The 21,927-nt window shown below is 29.3% G+C and overlaps 1 protein-coding gene and 1 pseudogene across 1 annotated transcript; both read right to left on the reverse strand.

Annotated features, from left to right (window-relative positions):
• Positions 1-89: 89 nt before the first annotated feature.
• LOC112704145 (protein SRG1-like) lies at positions 90-7,330 on the reverse strand (annotated as a pseudogene).
• LOC112703510 (protein SRG1) lies at positions 7,184-15,940 on the reverse strand. The gene is made up of 4 exons (XM_025754984.3): positions 15,640-15,940; positions 13,908-14,155; positions 12,804-13,131; positions 7,184-7,665 (listed from the first exon to the last, which is right to left on the reverse strand). Exons 1-4 carry the CDS (start codon positions 15,898-15,900, stop codon positions 7,408-7,410), a joined length of 1,095 nt encoding a protein of 364 aa, XP_025610769.1. The 5' UTR covers positions 15,901-15,940; the 3' UTR covers positions 7,184-7,407.
• Between the last annotated feature and the right edge of the window lie 5,987 nt (positions 15,941-21,927).

Raw genomic sequence — 21,927 nt, forward strand, 5'->3', positions numbered from 1 at the left:
ACATGAACAACAACATTGAAAAAAATTAACCACTATGATGTACCAAGAAACGATGCATCATGAATGCATTTATTGGGCTACAAATATATATAGCATGAGATATTATTAGAGTGCCTTAGATCAAACAAAATAAACTTAGATTTATTTCAATCATGATGATTCTCTATTTTCATGACATCTATGTAAGACTTTCCAGTAAGTTTTTGGGCAAAAAAACCCTCATAGTATTCCATTACTCCAACACTTTTGAACCGTGCTGGTGTTTGTTCAGTGATTAAGCTTTGTGCAGGACCTACCATAGCATCTTCTTTAGGACTATAAAATGTAGCAATTGAAAGTCTTTCTTTTTTATTGTTCACCGTTGATCGATGTTCGATACCTTGGTATACTCCATTGGTTACAATCTGGCAAGTGAAAAAACACAATAAATAATTTAAGCAACAGGTTAATTACATTGGCCTATTAAATTACAAAATGAACATCTGTTATACTATCTAGAATAACCATCCGAGTACTAGGGATAATAAACATCTTCTCGAAAAATTAAACTAATTTTGGGGTTTACCAAGAATCGAACTCTTAACTTTTTAGATCTAGCGCTCTAATACTATGTCATGATAGCACTCATCCCAAAAGTTTCAACTGATGGAAAAAGATAACACTAACGATTATATCTCTAATATTTCATAAACCTCAATTGTACACATTGTATAAATATTTAATTGACTCCTCATATTTTCCCATCAGTTTAATAACAATAAATGGTTCCCTTTACAATTGAAGACAAATATTGTTTTACGAGAGGTGTTAGGTGATTATTTTTCTTTGTTTTTGCATTATATTTGATAGGAAAAAGCAATATAGATAATTATATCTCTAATAACACGTCTTTTAAACAAGAATTTTTTTTATATTTGTTTAATTTTTTGCATAAACTTTTTTTTTTATTTACTTTATATATTTTTTTAGTTCACTAAAATTGAATTATTGACTAATATTATATCATAAAATTATTTTTTAATTTAAATTAATAAAAAAATAATATAAATAATTATATTTTTAATAATATTTAAATTAATATTAATAATTCATTTTTTTACACTAAAGATGGTGTTTCCTTCAATATTCCTTTAATTTGCAGACCAATTTCACTACATTATTAACAGTATTTTTATCAATTTCTACCAATTTTTGTTTATAGTTGTGTTTAATAAGAGTGTTTTTGTGGATGTGTCTAATAAAAATATTTTTTTTATAATTATGTCTAATGAAAGTGTCTTTATATATGTATTTTTTAGATGTATCTCTTTATACATATATTTAAAATATAATAATTAATTATTATTAGTAATAAATTGACAGATGATATATTAGTATCCTATATTTTTCTTTTGCAGACGCATTCATTAGTTATTTTTCTCTTTTAGAACGGTAGTAGTGTGCATTTAACACATGGTTTTGGTATTATAGACAATTTTTTCTAATTTGGACCCTGCCCCAATTTTTAGAGATACTTTTTGGCTCGATAAAGTAAGAAAAAACAAAGAAAATTTATATCATAATTCTACTGGGATCTTATTCTTATATATTGTATGCAGTGATAAATCCAAAACAATATATAGTGGTGGGGCAAAAATATATAGGGATAATGTTTTTTAATATATAGTGTCATCAAATCTTTAATAAATTAAGTAACGCATAAAAAGAATTAATTTAAAATATAATTTCTTTTACCTATATTATTCTTAAACAATATCATTCAACTATTTATTATTATTATTTTCTATTCATCAATTACGAAGTCTACTTATTATAATATTCATTGTATAAAAATTATCTTAAGCAAATTAGCTGCTAAAAATAGAAGACTATTTAAACGTGTTAAAATAAACAAATAAAGCATAACAATAAAATAAATAATAATATTAATATATAGATGAAATACTTTATTATTTGAATAATTCTTTCTGTTAAACGAAAATCAATTATATTTAGGAAAGTTAATTTAATTAACTAACTAGTATTTCAAATTTGACATCATAATTTATTCTTTTTTATTGATTTGATATATTTATTTATTTATTTATTTTTAGTTTCGATGCAAATCAAATTTTAAAAAATAACTTATTATATTTAATTTTAATAAACTTAAATTTCTTTTAATATAAAACTTAAAAAATCATTTATATTTTATTATGGGAACAAATACATTAGCGATAAATATATACATCTATATAATTGCTAAGAATTTTAAGATCTTAACTAGTGCCTCCTTCGCTATTTCTCGATCCGTCCCCTTTTATTTAATTCATTTACCTAATATTCATTTATGTCCTTGAGAGCCGCTTAGCAGGCACTACATCGAGCATAAAAGGATGATTTAGGTGGAGTTGTTTTTATGTAAATTTAATAATTGATATTTGTTGGATAATAATTTTATTAAATTTATTAAATTATCTAATAATTTTTTAGTATTAATTTTATATAAAGATAATTATAAATAAATTTTTAATTTAACATAATTAATTGTTTTTTGAAACACCTTAAATCATGATCATATAATAATCTAAATTTAAATAGACTCAAATCACTTACTTTTAAAAATTATTGGGATCAAAATAAAATTTAATAAATTTGATAAGAACCGAATTCAAATACCAAATATAATAGAGATTAACATTAAAAAAAATATTGAATATTATCGAATTTAGCATCAGACGTTAGTGGTAGGTTTATCTTTAACAATAAATTCGTCAAGTAAAAAGATTATTGTAGAATTAGATTTTCTCACGATAAATCTACTAGTAATATTTGAAGGAAAAAAATTGGTATAAGCATTATTATTGGAATTATCAAAATGTTACGTTTTGGCCATACGGAATGCATTACCATCAAATTTATCCGACGATAAATCTGGTCTAATTCAAAATGTGTGTCCTTCTCCTCTCACTTTCAAGCACACCATTCTCTCTCTCTCCCATTCTCCTCTCTCTTCTCTCTCCCCTACAGCTACCACCGGCAATCCCTCTGGCCACCCTTCATCAGTGCTGCTCACCTCCATTTTCCTTCAAAGTTAGCATAAAGTTTCTTGTATCGTGTTTCATTGTCTCAAACGGAATTGTTCCCTCTATCTCCGCCATTGTTGGAAAAGCTGCCACTATCACTCTCTTTGTTGTTGGAGTTGTGTTTCTTCTCTGTCGTCTAGGTAGGTTGCCCTCATCTCTCTCCCTATTCCATTTTTTTTATTTGTTTAATAAGAAACCTAACCTCTTCTTTTCCTGACCTCTTTTTTTAACCATCATTCAGGTTCACTTCTGCCTCTAATTCCTCTACTCGTGACTGCTTCAATTACCGCCTGCATCTCCTTCTATTTCTGTTACTTCTGGTTGTCCTGCTCAACTCTTCTATCTGTGTTTTTACCAAAGAAAAATACCTCAGGATGAAAGGAACCATGAGGATTTTCACTAAGGTTCTTCACGTCACTACCAAAAAATTTTCTTGTGGTGAAGGTAAATTCTTCATTGCTCTTTCCACAATTTTTATCGTTCTGCGACTACTTTGTAATTTGTGGTTTTTTTTTCAAATTGAATCTCTCTCTCTCATATTTGGATATCATTCATTATGGAATAATAAAGAATTTTGGATTGAAAAAGTTATCTATTTTAGTACTTGGGTATTTAGATAATAATTGTTCTAAAATTTATACAAATAATGGTACTGTTACTATTGCTTGAGTTTTTTATGCAAGTTATTTATTAGAATTTTAAGTTTCAGTGATCTTAATATTAGTTTTATATTGTGGTTAGTTTACACTATATTCTATATTTGTGGTTTGCTGTGTTGCTTCTTTGGTTAGTCTATGGAACATATTCCAGTATTACAATTGATCCGAGATGCATTATAAATTATATATGTATGTGATACATCTTTCTTAATTTAGACTAGCATTTTGTTATTGCATTAATTAAGTATTGTTTGGTATAAAATGACAATTATAGATTTGTTGGCACATCTTATTTTTCATCGAATTTACTGTCGATTAAATGGTATAAAATGGTAATCATAACTTAAAGTTTAAGTTTACCATCGAATTTACCGTCGATTAAATCCATCAGTAAATATTAATTTAATTATTGATAATAAAAAATATATTACCATCATATTTATCAGAAGAAAAATTTGATAGTAACAAACTCTAAAATTTCACAATTAAAAGTTTATATCTGCTGATAATTAGCAACTGATAAAAAAATGCGCCGATGAATAATTACTAACGAGATTTATATCGTCAAATTTATTCTGTCACTAAATTCGATGGTAAATAGATTATCGACAAATTTTTTTAATAAATTCACCAATAAATTTAACAGTATTCGACGATTTTTTGTAACGTTAAAAGTTATTTAATGAGTATTGTCATTTCTATCAAGTTGATAATTGATGTTATAAATTTGATATGGTTGGGTCTATTACCTCTAATATGTCCCAATGTTGATGACAAAGGCATTAGATAATGGTTTAACAGGAACCCAAATGCCATTATCCTTTCTTATCTGCAATCCTTCAACTTCATTGGCTTGTAGGAGTATAGTTAGACCAACTGCATCTGAATGTGGTGTGAAACCAATAACCTTTTCCGGTTCAGGACATGGAGGATAATAGTTCATCCTCATCATTTGAATTCCATCTTCAAATAATTCTCTCATTTCCTCTTCTTCTATCTTCAAAGCCTTAGCCATTTGGGTAATAATAATTATGGCTAAGTTTTTCAATTCTTGTGAGTAAAGTTCCATAGTTTCTCTACATGGCAAAAGCATCGAGTACACACATATAATTAATGATACTAAAAGTTCACAACTACAATTGTACAAAGATATTAAAGCGTGGGAATAATAATATTAAATTAATTTGGAAAAAAAATTAAAGATAACATTAACATTTATCCCAAATGTTTAAAACAAAAAAGTGATAATTTATTATAAATTTTATTGTGCAACTATTATATGAATAATATCGAATTTAATGATAGTCAGTATATATAACACTAGTAGAAACATAATAATTGCAGACAGCAAAAAAAGAATATGGATAGCATGGATAAAATAGAAAAAGAAGATGATGGTAATAATTATTACAAATAAAATTATTTATGCACTTTTTTTACCGGTTTAAAGTTTTAAAATAAATAACTTTATAATATAATATTAAATTTTGTATTAATTAAAAATCTAAATTTCTATTCTTGTTATTCAAAAATAAAATAACATTAAATAATAAAAAAAAATCATGCAAACCAAAAAAAATATATTGTCTAAAGTAATATGTTACAAATAAAATCTTTTACATGTTATTTTTTTTATCAGTAAATATTTTAAAATAAATAATTTCATGACAATAGTAAAAAGAAAAAATTAGTTAGAAGGGAAGTAACAAAAACACATTTATATAATAATAAAAATCACCGTACATTTCACACTAACGATCTCAAAAAAATAAATTACACAAATTAGGAGGAAAAAATATTTTAATTATAGTAAATAATTATGTGATGGAGAAGACAATATTACTTCCGTTAGAAAAACTTTAATCTTATGTCGTCTGAGCCTAAAAATTTATAAATAAAATTTTTTTAAATTAAAAATATAACAATCTCACTATACGCAGCTAGAGCTACTTATCATAAAATTCATAATATATTTTCAATCATGACAATTGCATCCATATATAATCACAACTTCAATTTAAAATTAAATATTGTTAAATAGCAATGTGGGAGCACATGCAAATTAAATAAAACCTGAAGGGAAGAGGAAGTTGTGGAAATAAGTGGGGAATTCTCATGTGGTTTGGTAGTGTGAGCATATAGAATATATCAGCCCAATCAAGTTTCTGATCTTCACTCTGAACAAATGCTTCTCCAAACCCCTCCATATATATGTTCTGGACTTTGCCAAAATGTTTTCTTCTCTGACATTGGAAGGTTGAAGAAATCTTGCATCTCCAACTTTACCTTCTCAATCAGACAAGTGCAAACACCATGGTTTACAAGCTATAATAATAACAAAATTAAGTTGATTGTTCATTATAACTATATATTAACCATACATATAGCTAGATAAATGAATGAAACTATTGATTTTATATGAATTTGAAAGGGAGAGAATTAAATTTGGTATAATATAATACCTATATAATAATTATTAGTTTGAATAAAAATTCAAATCACTATTTTAAGTGATCACACACAATTTTTCTATAGTAATCAAATATAGTTCACACATGATTATCATCCTTTAGTTAAAATACTTTATACTAAATATTCTGCATGGTGTCTAATGAAATGTTTAATACCCAATTTTTCGAACGTGCATAATTTTAAACATTTTTACATTGACCAAAATCAAACTTTTAAATTCTGTCAACGAATGCAACCACTAAATATGCATAATAATAGAATCATTGCATTTAAAACATGCACTATCATCTTCACATGATACTATTATATTCAGATGAACAACTACTATACGCTCACTAGTCATTTAGTGAATTTGTCTTTATGAGTAAGAAGAAAGAATAGATAAAATGTGAAAATTATTTGAAAGATCTGATATACATCGCTATCCTTTATGAAAAGGAAAAGTCTAGGGGCCAGCAATTTTATTGTATTTTGGTCAGCATGTAACCAGCAGAGAAAAGTGAGCCATTGGATGAAATCTCACACCAATCTCACACTATCAAATCATCATTGATAGCTAGTTAATAGCTACTAATCACAAATATTGCTGGCCTAGCATTGCTCTTATTAGTCTATTTTACAGTCCCTGCATGTGCTATAGATTACCTGTGAAATTGTGAGAGAGTGTTTTAAAACTATAAAAAATATTTTTAAAATGTTTAAACGAGTAGATATGAAATTTATTTATTCAAAAAAATCTTAAAAGATCAAGATGTTTGTTATATACTATTTATTTCACAAATTAAATAATAATACCTTGATATAATATTTTAATTTTTCAAATTACATGTTCTATAGATTTGATCGGTCTTTTTATTACAATTATTTGTTATTTTAACATGATATATTAATAATATAAAAAAATAAGAGATATATTGAACCTTATGGAGAACAAACGTTATGTATCAAAGATAGTAAAATAAAAAAAAATTACAATTCGGACAAAAATTTAACATAAAATAGGAATTTAATTTCTCAAATATTGGTACAACACCATATATCCTTTATTGGAATGCACAAGTACATGAACAACAACATTGAAAAATATTAACCACTATGATGTACCAAGAAACGATGCATCATGAATGCATTCATTGGGCTACAAATGTATATATATAGCATGGGATATTATTAGAGTGCCTTAGATCAAACAAAATAAAGTTAGATTTATTTCAATCATGATGATTTTCTATTTTCATGACATCTATGTAAGACTTTCCAATAAGTTTTTGGGCAAAAAAACCCTCAAAGTATTCCATTACTCCAACACTTTTGAACCGTGCTGGTGTTTGTTCAGTGATCAAGCTTTGTGCAGGACCTAGCATAGCATCTTCTTTAGGACTATAAAATGTAGCAATTGAAAGTCTTTCTTTTTTATTGTTCACCATTGATCGATGTTCGATACTTTGGTATACTCCATTGGTTATAATCTGGCAAGTGAAAAAACACAATAAATAATTTAAGTAACAAGGTTAATTGGTTTAACAACAATAAATGTGTTCCCTTTATAATTGAAGATAAATATTGTTTTGTGAAAAGTTTTAGGTGATTATTTTTCTTTGTTTTTGCATTATATTTGATAGAAAAAAGCAATATGAATAATTATATCTCTAATAATACGTTTTTTTTAAACAAGAGTTTTTTTATATTTGTTTAATTTTTTGCTTAAATTTTTTTTATTTACTTTATATATTTTTTTAGTTAACTAAAGATTGAATTCTTGACTAATATTATATCATGAAATTAATTTTTTAGTTTAAATTAATAAAAAAGATAATATAAATAGTTATAGTTTTAATAATATTTAAATTAATATTAATAATTCATTTTCTTTTACATTAAAGCTAAAGGTGGTGTTCCTTCGATATTCCTCTAATTGCAGACGCATTCATTTTTTCTTTTATTTATTTATTTATTTATTTATTTTTCTCTTTTGGAACGGTAGTTGTGTGCATTTACCACATGGTTTTGGTATTATAGACAATTTTTTCTAATTTGGACCCTGCCCCAATTTTTAGAGATACTTTTTGGCTCGATAAAGTAAGAAAAAACAAAGAAAATTTATATCATAATTCTACTGGGATCTTATTCTTATATATTGTATGCAGTGATAAATCCAAAACCATATATAGTGGTGGGGCAAAAAAATATAGGGATAATTTTTTTAATATATAGTGTCATCAAATCTTTAATAAATTAATTAACGCATAAAAAGAATCAATGTAAAATATAATTTCTTTTACCTATATTATTCTTAAACAATATCATTCAACTATTTATTATTATTATTTTCTATTCATCAATTACGAAGTCTACTTATTATAATATTTATTGTATAAAAATTATTTCAAGCAAAATAACTGCTAAAGATAGAAGACCATTTAAACGTGTTAAAATAAAAAAATAAAGCATAACATTAAAATAAATAATAATATTAATATATAGATGAAATACTTTATTATTTGAATCATTCTTTCTTTTAAAAGAAAATCAATTATATTTAGGAAATTAAATTTAAAATTTTTTAATTTAATTAACTAACTAGTATTTCAAAATTTGGCATCATAATTTATTCATTTTTTGTTGACTTGATATATTTATTTATTTATTTTTAGTTTCGATACAAATCAAAATTTAAAAGATAACTTATTATATTTTAATTTTAATAAACTTAAATTTCTTTTAATATAAAACTTAAAAGAATCCTTTATATTTTATTATGGGAACAAATACATTAGTGATAAATATATACATCTATATAATTGCAAATAGTTTTAGGAAAAGTATAGGTAGATAATGAAAATATTAAATAATGTGAACAATGGATATATAGGATGTTTAATTCACTAGGTGTGCGGATAATAGGGGTGAACATGGCTCTGCCCGGCCCGGCTCCGAACATTTTAGGAGCTAATTTAGTGTGATTTCGCCGGGTTTAGGGTCGGATAAGGGTCTCAAAAATAGACCCGATCATTATTTCGGGTCGGGTTCGGTTCATAGCTTGAGTCACCCGAACTCGGCCCGGTCATCATATACAATTAATATTTTGTGTTATTAGTAATAGATGATGACTATTCTTATGTGGAATTTAAGTATTGTAAACCTTAATATTTTGTGTTATTAGTCATTACAAGACTATAAATTGATGTTTTATGTTTAAAATGTATAAGACTTTAGACTAATGCATAATATTGTGTTATTTGTATTGATTTAAATATTTGGTGTTATTAGACAATATTAGTATTGATTGTGGTTATGCTTTAATTTTAGGGTTGGTTCTTGTTATATTTTTCTAAGTGAATTTTACCATGTCAAATAATAGTTGGAGTCTTGGAAATTTAGATATTTTCACATGCTAGCTTACAAGAAAGTATCAAGGTAATGTAATGTTAACGGCCTGGTTTTCACCCGGTTTTTATCCGGTATAATCGTGGCCCGAAAATATGTAGGTTTCGTCGGGTCTTAGATCCGGGTTCGGGTCTAACAAATGGGGGTATATATTTTGGGCCGGATCTGGATCACATCAAATCTGGTTTTATCCGGCCATGAACACCCCTAGCGGATGGTTATTCTAATATTAAGATTTAGGTGAGTAATTTGAGGATGTAGTGTGTTTTTACTTGAATTGGGCCAATTTTAAGGCTCGTTGTTTATATTGTTCAAAAAAGTCATTGGTTACTTATCATAACCCATAGTTTTAAGATCTTAGTTGCATTGTGATAGTGCCCCTTTCGCTATTTCAAGATCTGTCCGAGTTTATTTAATTCATTTGCCTAATGGATAGTTAATAATTATTAGATAATAATTTAATCAAATTTGCTAACAATTTTTTACTATTAATTTTATGTAAAGACAACTATAAATAAATTTTCAATCCAACATAATTATTTTTTGAAACACCTTAAATCATGATCATATAATAATCTAAATTTAAATGGACCCAAATCACTTACTTTTGAAAATTATTGGGATCAAAACAAAACTTAATAAATTTAATAAAAACTGAATCCAAATACCAAATATAATAGAAACTAACATTACAAAAAAATATTGAATATCATCGAATTTAGCGTCAGTTAGCGACAGGTTTATCTTTGATAATAAATTTATTGAGTAAAAAAGTTATCATCGGATTAGATTTTCTGCCGATAAATCCACCAGTAATATTTAGAGGGGAAAAAAGAAAAATTGGTACAAGCATTACTGTCAGAATTATCAGAACGCTATGTTTTACGCAATGCATTACTATCAGATTTATCTGCCGGTAAATCTGACAGTAAATCTGATCTAAATTTAAAATGCATTACGCAATACATACCCTTCTCTTTCCCCCATTCTCTTCTGTCTTCTCTCTCCGATCCCCTGCAACTACCTCCGCCAGCCCCTCCGGCCATCTTCCGTCAGTGCTGCCCACCTCCATTCTCCTCCAAAGTCAACGTCAAGTTGCCTGTATCGTGTTTCATTGTCTCAAATGAAGTTGCTCTCTCTGTCTCTGCCACCGTTAGAAGAGCTGTCAATGCCGCTCCTTTTGTCGCCGGAGTTGTATCTCTCATCCGTCGTCCAAGTAGGTTGTCCTCATCCCTCTCCCTATTCCATTCTTTTTTATTTTTTTAATAAAAAACCTAACTTTTTTTTTTCTAACCTCTTTTTTGAACCACCATTCAGGTTCACTTTTGCCTCTGATTCCTCTTCCCGCAGCAGCTTCAATTGCCGCCTGCATCTCCTTCTATTTCTGTTGCTTCTAGTTGTCCTATTCGATTCTTTTGTCTATACTTTTGTCAAGAACAAGCGCCTCAAAGTAAAGAAAACCGTGAGGATTCTCACTAAGATTCTTAACATCACTACCAAAAAATCTCCTTGTAATATAGGTAAATTCTTCATAGTCCTTTCCACAATTTTTATCATTCTATGACTGTTTTGTAATTTGTGATTTTTTTTAATCAAATTGAATCTATCTTTTATATTTGAATATCATTCACTATAGAATGTTAAAGGATTTTGGATTGGAAAGATTATCTATTTTAGAGTTTGTATATTTATTTAATAATTGTTCTAAAATTTATACAAATGATGGTACTATTACTATTGTTTGAATATTTGATGCAAGTTATTTATTAGAATTTTAAGTTTTAGGAATCTTAATGTTAGTTTTATGTTGTGGTTAGTTCACATTATGCTTGTGGTTTACTACGTTGCTTGTTTGGTTTGTCCATGGAACATATTCCTATATTGCAATTGATCCGAGATGTATTACAGATTATATATTATTATTTTATTGTTGCATTAAATTAAGCATTGTTTGATACAAAATGGTAATTATAGACTTGTTGGTACGTCTTATTTTCTATCATAATTAAAATTATTTATAATGAATCTATAAAGCCAGATAATGTGAAGTTAGAAATTGATAATAAAAATAAGTATACATAGTAATTCATTCTCTTCCAAATAATTCATATATAAGTTGCATATTATTTTATTTAATGCTGATTATTGATTTTTAATTTAGTGTCCTGTGATTCATTTACCTTTTCTATTTTTTGTTTTTTTTTTATTTGGACTCTTTTTTACGGTTGCAGATTTCTATAAAATAATAACTTAACAGATCAAGCTCCATTAAACTTAATTGAAGAATCAGGATTGAACCTTAGATCACTAAAGAAACTTATTTATTTTTCAACTTTTAAAATTGTCTCATACATTTAATAATAATGGCAGATGACAATAAATTTTTTATTAGTTATGAATTGGTGTTTGATTTGACAATTGTATTGGCCTAATTTATAATAATGTATAGTTGATATTGTGGATGATAAATTAGTTAATTGTTAGTATCATAAATAGTTTGGTATGGTTGATTCTTTATGTAATGTAGTAGTATTAGTATAGATTAATCTCTAATGTTCATCGATTTGCTCATTCGATTTCTGATTTAATATTGTTCAATTTTTATAATTGAGGATTTCGTGTATTTTAAATCTGATTTTTCTACTTAATTGAATTCTCTTTTTTTTTTAATAATAAACTTTGATATTTAAATTTATTCGCGAACTTTTAACTAAAAATTATAGACAAATTATTATAAGAAATTATAAAATTTTAAATTTTGTTAGTTTAAAAATTATTAAATTTAAATATTTAAAATTATATATATTGAATTTTAAAATAATTTTTTTAAAAAATTAAAATTTAAGTTTACCATCGATTAAATTCTCCAGTAAATATTAATTTAATTATTAATAATAAAAGATATATTGCCGTCGTATTTATTGGAAGAAAAATTCGACGATAACAAATTTTAAAATTTTACAATTAAAAGTTTATATCTGTCGATAATTAATGGCGGACAAAAAATCCACCAATAAATAATCACCAATAAAATTTATACCGTCAAATTTATTCTATTGTTAAATCCAACGGTATTCTACTTCTTTGTAACGTAAAAAATTATTTATTTATTTATTTATTTTTTGGACTGGCCAGTGTAAAAGGTTATTTAAAGAGTATTATCATTTCTATCAATTTGATAATTGATATGTTTTAAATTTGATATGGTCGGGTCCATTACCTCTAATATGTCCCCAATGTTGATGACGAACGCATTAGGTAATGGTTTAACAGGAACCCAAATGCCATTATCCTTTCTTATTTGCAATCCTTCAACTTCATTGGCTTGTAGGAGTATAGTTAGACCAACTGCATCCGAATGTGGTGTGAGACCATTAACCTTTTCCGGTTCAGGACATGGAGGATAATAGTTCATCCTCATCATTTGAATTCCATCTTCAAATAATTCTCTCATTTCCTCTTCTTCTATCTTCAAAGCCTTAGCCATTTGGGTAATAATAATTATGGCTAAGTTTTTCAATTCTTGTGAGTAAAGTTCCATAGTTTCTCTACATGGCAAAAGCATCGAGTACACACATATAATTAATGATACTAAAAGTTCACAACTACAATTGTACAATGATATTAAAGGGTGGGAATAATAATATTAAATTAATTTGAAAAAAAAATTAAAGATAACATTAACATTTATCCCAAATGTTTAAAACAAAAAAGTGATAATTTATTATAAATTTTATTATGCAACCCTTTTACCGGTTTAAATTTTTAAATAAATAATTTTATAATATAATATTAAATTTTTTATGAATTAAAAAACTAAATTTCTATTCTTGTTATTCAAAAATAAAATAAAATAACATTAAAAAAAGCATACAAACCAAAAAAGAAATCATTGTCTAAAGTAATATGTTACAAATAAAATCTTTTACATGTTTTTTTGTCAGTTTAAATTTTAAAATAAATAATTTCATGACAATAATCAAAACAAAAATTAATTAAAAGGGAAGAAACAAAAAAAATATTTATATAATAATAAAAACTACCATACATTTCACATTAACGATCTCAAAAAAATATGTGATCGAGAAGACAATATTACTTCCGTAGAAAAACTTTAATCTTATTTCTGAGCCTAAAAAAATATAAATCAAAATTTTTAAATTAAAAATATAACACAATCTCAGTATATATGCGCAGCTAGAGCTACTTATCATAAAATTCATAATATATTTTCAATCATGGCAATTGCATCCATATATAATCACAACTTGCAAGCTACACATTCACACAAAACATGCAAACAAAGATGAAAATTAAATAAAACCTGAAGGGAAGAGGAAGTTGTGGAAATAAGTGGGGAACTCTCATGTGGTTTGGTAGTGTGAGCATATAGAATATATCAGCCCAATCAAGTTTCTGATCTTCACTCTGAACAAATGCTTGTCCAAACCCCTCCATATGTTCTGGAGTTTGCCAATATTTTTTCTTCTCTGACATTGGAAGGTTGAAGAAATTTTGCATCTCCAACTTTACCTTCTTAATCAGACAAGTGCTAACTCCATGGTTTACAAGCTATAATAATAACAAAATTAAGTTGATTGTTCATTCTAACTATTAACCATACATATCTAGATAAATGAATGAAACGATTGATTTTATATGAATTGAAAGGGAGAGAGTTAAATTTGGTATAATACCTAGCCATATAATAATTATTAGTTTGAGCAAAAATTCAAATCACTATTTTAAGTGATCACACACATGTCATTTCAACGACCATAATATAATCCATAGAAGAAAGTTGTTTAATATAATTTTATTAAATTTGTAATTTTATCTCTATATTTTTTTTCTTTCAATTGAATTCTACACTACTTTTAATTTTATAATTAAGTCTTTCTTAGTGTAAAAATTATTATAGTTAATTGAATATTTTTTTGCAATTTGAAATTATTTATAATTAAAAACTTACTTAGATATTTAACCGCATGTATTTTGAGAAAAATATTCTATTAGTTTTAATTTTTTGACATGAAAAGAACTTAATCATAAAATTAAAAAAAATATAGAGACCTAATTAAAAAAAAATATAAGAATATAATTAAAAAATTGATAAAAAAAATTATAGAGATTGACAGAATAATTAAACAAAAAAAAAATTAGTATCCAATTTTTTCTCTTAATCAAAATATCCCAATTTCTTTATTTATTTCTTTCATAATGAAAATGAAATATATGTTTTCCATTATTAAGACTTGAATTAACTATTAGTTAAAAGATAAAACTATTTAACAAACCAAAAACACTGAAAATTCAGTAAAACAAACATAGGAACCTTCTTAAAAATTAAAATCAACCAGAAGAAAAATCACCTAAAGAATTGAGGCTTATATTTGAAACGTATGTATTGAGAGAAATAAGAGCATAAGAGAAGAAATTGTTGTTAAATTTTGTATATATAATCAGGATTAAAAAGAAACGCGCATAAGTTTTTTTTTAATGATTATTTGAAAAGACTTGGGATTAAAGGACACCAATATTAATTTAAGTAATTAATTGTTTATAATTTTTTGTAGTATGTAATATATATTTTATTATCTAACATTGAATCACACTAATATACAATGAAGATTATCTATACTAAATTTCTCTAAATAAAACTGTACATCAATAAGCATGTATGTAATTGATGAACTCTTATTTTCGTATATTTTGAACATCAATTGTGTATATCAAAATTAAATTAGTTATAAGAATTAGTCAGTAATATAAAATACATATTAAAAATAAACTAAATAATATATATTTATATATAAATTTATAAATATATAATGACTGATTTTAATATACAAATAATTTTTTATAGATATAATAAATTATTTGGATTGAAATTTTAATTTTTTAGATGTCTACAACATATAAACTTTTAATTCAATTTTTTTTTTTAAAAAAAGTTACACAAAAAAAAAATCATTAAACTGCACATTATTAAGTGCTACCATGCATTTTTGGAAGGAAGTGAAGTTAAAGAAGTGATAGGGCGTGAGAAAAGAGACCTGAAAGAATCCCCAATGTTTGGAAGCATGGTGAAGTTTGGCTAATTCAGAATCTCCATACTCAGTAGAAAGCAATCTCTGCAAATCAACAACTGGAATCTCAAGTGCATGATCAACTTCAGAGATTACCAGATCATGATCTTGTTGTGGCTGAATGTATCTGGGTGGAACACTAGACAATTTTTGTTTGGCCAATTCTTGAACACTTGGCACCAGAATTGATGTCCCAGATGGGTTGTTTTTCTTCAAGGTCACTTCCATGGCTCTAATATTATTATAATACGTATCTCCCTTATTCTGAAAGCACTTGATGCTAGATTTGCGGAATTTATAGATAGATAGATAGGAATCATTATTGTGTGTTAAACTACTGTAAAAGATGGTGACATTTATTATACATATATAATAAAAAAGTAATAAAAAAGTAATGTGATTCTAGTTATTTTATAAATATTTTATGATGGGTAAAAATTTTTAAGAGTAAAATTATAGAAAAAAAATATTTATTTAGAATGAAAGAAATATAATTAAGTGTAATTTATTTAGATGTGATTAAAAAATAATTGAATAACTATGTATCGTAAAAGATTGATATTATTAAAGGATAAAATTAAAATTTATTTCTATATATCGTTTTTGTATGCAACGTTTGTAACACCCTAACTACCAAAGCTCACGCTTCCGGCTGTGCAACTCTGATAGATCGGACATTACGACGACACTTATACTATTTATTACTAAAATATGAGCCTGTTTAAAACTTTTTACCACAATATCGTTCTCAAGATACTTCATTCGATAACATACATCCATAGATATCATACAACTTATAAAAAACTCATAAAGAGTACATCCATGTATATACATACGTATATATAAATAATATTACAAACATTAACCAATACAATCCCTATCCCTCTTACAAAATATATCAAGATAAAGGCGAGGGTACAATAAATAATAATCTAAAGCATACAGAGCATTTCAACCACAACTAAATAAACTCTTCGTGACTTCTGCGCCCAAATTCTGAAAGGGGAAAAATGTAGGGGGTGAGAACATCATCCTCGAAAGGATTCTCAGTAGAGGGTTTTTGGGAATTACTGTAATAGGATACGTGAAGATAACCGCACCAGTGATTAATAACCGTCTTATGCCTCTTTTCAAAAACAACGGTTTTCAATAAAAATAAAGTCGGAAATCTTTTCTGAAAGAGGTACCGTTAAATTTTCAAAACATCAAAGCCTTTCAAAAAGATTTATCTATACTAAACCAAAATAGCCTTTTATATCTTATTCCAAACCAGAACCACAAAACCGAAATCAACCATCGGTCCATCTCATTCAACCACGGCCCTAGGCCCAAACAATCCAACCACAACCAATCCACCACAATCCAACAGAGTTCCAAACGCAAACACAAGTAGGAAGATGCAAACACAAACAAACAGTTATTGTAAGTAGAACAATTAGCAGTTAATCACATAGGCAAACCAAGTATAATATGCACACCCAAACAATGTCACATAGATGCATATGATGCATGCCTGTCCCTAGTGGCTGATGATATCATCTGTCGGTTATAGAGCCAACCCAACAAATCTTGGTAGCTAACCATTGGACTGTCCCTCTGTCGCGCATCCCCAACTCGAGTTATACTCATCATAAACTTGATCACAATCATGATCCATATCCATCACCTTCATTGGTGAATATTTACGGGGGCGAGCTTATCCGGGACTTTCACAGTGCCCGGCCACACTTACGACATAGGGTCAGCAGAGTCCCGAGCCTCCACCTGGAGTACGTGGTGGCTAGCCAATGCTTTCTCCCAGGGATCTCGTGCCTCTGATAGTGGAAGTGCAAATCACAATTATCAATAATTCAGCATATACATGCATTCATTCTTATCCATGGATCAACATCCATCTCAGCCATCTGGCTCACGGTTCAGTCTAGAACCAGCCAATATTCATAGCATACACAGCCATTCTGGCTCACGGTTCAATCCAGAACCAGCCAATATTCATAGCATAACACAGCCGTTCCGGCCCACGGTTCAATCCAGAACTAGCCAATATTCATAGCATACACAGCCATTCCGGCCCACGGTTCAATCCAGAACCAGCCAATATTCATAATCATACACAGCCATTCTGGCCCATAACAAAACAACACTTCCACCATCCAACATCATCAAATTCATAAAACCGGCATTTAAGCCATAAATCACTTTTTCTCAAATCATTTCACTTTGAAATCAAGTTTCAACTCTTTTCAGCCTTAGCTTTAGAAATCTCGTTTCTCAAATCATCTCAGGCTCATAAGTTAAATTTACTCAAAGTGAGTTCCCCCTTTTAAAACAAAGCCACTCTCGGCATTCTCTTTCCAAAACTTCCAAAACCACGGCAAGTTAAGGATTTATTTCAAAGTATTCAAAATCACCCATACAATAATGGGATTTTATAACAAAGGGTCCTCGGCAGAGTCCCAAGTCTTTAGGGGAGAATAACATAACTCATTTCGCCAAGTTCATTTAAATTCATTAAAACCTTGGCTTCCTGATTTGAGTAATAAAATAGAATATAAGCCAAACCGAGTCACGTGATCATTCACTTCTTTCAAAGGCTTTTCCCTTTACTTAAACAAAAACCAGCTTCAACCCCATGAGGGATTCTAATGCGTTTCAACTGCTCAGAAACTGTTTTAGTCTTGCAAAAATTCAAAACTCGAGGAGTACTTAAAACCTTTCCGAAAACACTTTAAAATGAGACTTGTCAATAGACACTCGGGTCCTTTCAAAACCATTGAAACTTCTTTAATTGAAAACCCCAAGTCAAATTCGAAGGCATAAATCTTTTTCACATTCCAACGGCCTTAAAGCATAAGTTTCATTTAAATAACTTGTTCACAAACGAAATGTAATACATTTCTTGAGAAACAAGACTAAATCACAGTTTCCTTTTTAATAACTCATTTCAAAGGCATGAATCATCATTTTCTTGATAATTCAAATAGAATAGTAGAAGTCTTTAACTCATCATTATTTCAGACAATATTTCAATAAAGACTCGGAGTTTATAAAAATTTCGGCAGTATCTCCCCTAAAACTTGGACTTTTGCCACCCGGTTCGGGTCCCAACTAAACCATTTCTCCTTCCTTTTCAACAGCTCAAAACCAGAAATCAATTCAAAAGCAAGCTAAATCCAACAGTCGCCTCAGTGGCATATCTCAAGGAAACCATTTCAAAATCAACTCAATATCAACCGATTTAACTCATTTCCAAAGTTTTAAAGAAACGCCTCAATAACAAATCATTTGTCCAAAACCAAGTCGATTAAAGTAAACCAGGCTGAATTCAAAAGTGCATTCGATGTTTCACATCATCACAATAATTAACTCAATTCAAATCAATCCTCAACAGATTAAACTCAGATTTCAAATCTTTAAAGAACCAACTTCAAAACGTTATATTTCACAAAGCCGCACAACAATTCAGTCAAACCAACATCCATAATCGTTTGAGTCAATCAAATAATACATAAGGCAAATACAATCACTAAATACACAATATCTCACATTCAGTATCCATATGTAATAATTCCAATACATGAAACATAGTTTTTGGAAAGTGCCCCTACCTCAAAACGCAAATTCCATAACCCAAACGCCTCATAAGTTCTTTCCGCCTCGACCCGAAATCAACAGTCAAAATCCCGACAACCAAAACCTCGGTTCCAAGCCACTTTCGCAATAGTCTCAACAACTCTAATCGCAACATACAACAACTGAAACTCAATCGTACAGCAATTAATGCCACAAACCTCAGCGTGATATAACAGAATAGTGACGAAAGGGCTTTCAAATTGAAACGCTTACCAAACCGAAGAAAGAGCGGCTGAACCGAAATAGCGGTGGTCTCTGAACTGGTTCGGTGGCAGCCCGGCAGCCACCTCAAGCGGCAGCGGCAATCGAACTCCGGCAATGAAGACTGAAACCCACATACAGAAACGGTAAGGCTTCCGGAATCTTAACGAACGAAAATCGAATTCAAAACCCTTACTGACAAAGTTTTATGGTGACTACGGCGAAGTTTTCCGGCGACAGAAGCTCGGTTACGGCGGCGCAGCTCCCAGCAGCAGCGGTGACGGAGCGCGCGACTGCGACAGTAGCTTCGCGATGCACGGCGGCGCCTCCCCGCTTCCCTCCACCGTGAGATCTCTTTCTCTCGCTCTCTGTTCGAAAGGCTGCGATGCAACTGAGCGGCGGCAGGACTTGTTGGCGACGGCGATGCAGTTACGAGCTCGACGACGGCGCACGACAACGTTGCTGCGACGACCGCGGTGAGCTGGACGCGGGTTGGGCGGCGACAGGCTCCTTCGCGCACTGTCTCTCTTCTTGGCCCAGCTCTGATTCGCGATGGCACACACACTCTCTCTCTCTTCCCTTCGACGGCGACTATGAGAAGCACGGCAGTTGGCCGTGGCGGCCGCGGCGCTGGTCACGGTCTCCATCTCCCCTCAGATCTCAAATCTCTCTCGGTTCGGGTCTTCCTCTGCGAAGGCAACGGCGGCGGAGCCAAGTCCCCCTCCGGATTCACTCTTCCCTCTCTTCCCCTATGCCCCCTTGGTTTTCTTTCTTTCATGGAAATAAAAGGAAACTGTGTATTGCCGCTGCTGTTAGAAAGGAGGGGCTGCAGCAGTTTGGGGAAACCGGGTCAAGGGAACCGGGTAGGTTTTTAGGGTTAGGGTAAAATTGGGTTCAATGGTAATTTTGTAATTTCAAATAAATGTAGGGGTAATAAAGTAATTGAAAACCCAAATTAAATCCAACACTAATTGTATATAGAAAAATGCTATTTGCTCGTTAATTTTACAAATCATTTTCAATAGAAAACCCAGAACTAAAAATTAGAAATAATATAATTAATTTCTCTATTTTTCCAAAATAACAGTATTAATATTTAAAATATTACTTATCTAATCCAAATCATACAAAATCCTTATTATTTCATAACTATCAACTTTATAATTCAAATATAGAAAAATAATCCAATAATTATAAAATTGGATAATAATCATAACTCGTCTCAAATCCAATAAATCAAAAATTGCCTTAATTATCTTTAATAAAATAATTTCTGAAATTAAGGCTATAAATAACTATATGATTTGAGACTTACTCATAAAAATACTTTTCAAAAATTTTGGGTCTTACATTCTTCCCACGTTATAAAAATTTTTGCCCTCGAAAATTGATACAAAACGAAAGAAAATTCATAACAGTTCACTCTTGAACACATTTAAGGAAGAAGCAAAAATATCTCAAAATATAAACATATCTTGGATGGTCGTATGCATAAAGATACAAAGGTAGGAGTATGGTTGCAAAGCGAACATTACAAGGTAGGCTCAATACAAAAGATGATATGGGTCAATCATGTGATAGTAAAGCAAGGCTTCGAAGGGTATAATACATGATGGGGTGAAAACAACGTGTTCAACATCCGCACGCTAATCTCATATCAGCCTCAAGGCTTCAACTTTCCAACCTCATCAGGCACTTTTCAATCCCCATAATCGATCATAAGCCTAACGACCGCAAGTCCGTTCGCAAGGAACAAAACACCCACAACTTATAACATGGTACACCTACCGTTTCACCTTCCATATACATATATCACGTCTTAAAGAACTAACGCATCACGCTACTACGTCTACAAGTCATACGTGATATCAAAACAGTTCTCGAGTCTACTCAGAAGGATACAAGGTCCTAGCAAGGAGAAACAAATGTCAAGGATAATACTCATAGATTTGAGAGAATGTATCCAATTCCAGATAAACAAGGGTGCTCGAGCAATGAAGTTTGCTAGAAGTAAATTGATTGACAACTTCAAAGATAACACTTCGATAAGAGGAATCCAACAAGATCAATAGGGAGAAAATCAATGCATTAGTTTGGACAAATTCAAGCTGAGTCAAAGAAGTATGGGGTTATAGAAAAGAATATCTCAAACCCAAGATAAAACTCACAGAACTCAAGAGCATGATTAAAATAATTCTGAATGCAATGTTCAAAAAAGAATCGAAAACTTGCAAAAAAAATCACCTCGCAATTTAGAAGAAAAGTTAAGTAACAAACATTCTCCAAGAGGATAACAAAAGTAATAACGTGGCTTTGCTATAATACAATTTTATGTTGAAGCAGATCATGTAGAATTTAAAAAAAAAAACAAAGTGGACACAAATTTGGTTAAATGCTAAAATATCTCCTTAAATATTTTAG

This window comes from Arachis hypogaea, chromosome 7 (assembly GCF_003086295.3).
Source record: "Arachis hypogaea cultivar Tifrunner chromosome 7, arahy.Tifrunner.gnm2.J5K5, whole genome shotgun sequence".
In the NCBI taxonomy this organism is placed as follows: domain Eukaryota; kingdom Viridiplantae; phylum Streptophyta; class Magnoliopsida; order Fabales; family Fabaceae; genus Arachis; species Arachis hypogaea.

What these genes read in the sequence shown, in the direction of transcription:
- LOC112703510 (XM_025754984.3), bottom strand. Translation starts at nt 15,900, where the DNA reads ATGGAAGTGACCTTGAAGAAAAACAACCCATCTGGGACATCAATTCTG. An exon ending in AACATTGGGGATTCTTTCAG is followed by an intron (nt 14,156 to 15,639) that starts GTCTCTTTTCTC and finishes TTATTATTATAG; the next exon opens with CTTGTAAACCATGGAGTTAG. An exon ending in ACATTGGGGACATATTAGAG is followed by an intron (nt 7,666 to 12,803) that starts GTAATGGACCCG and finishes TTCACTTGCCAG; the next exon opens with ATTATAACCAATGGAGTATA.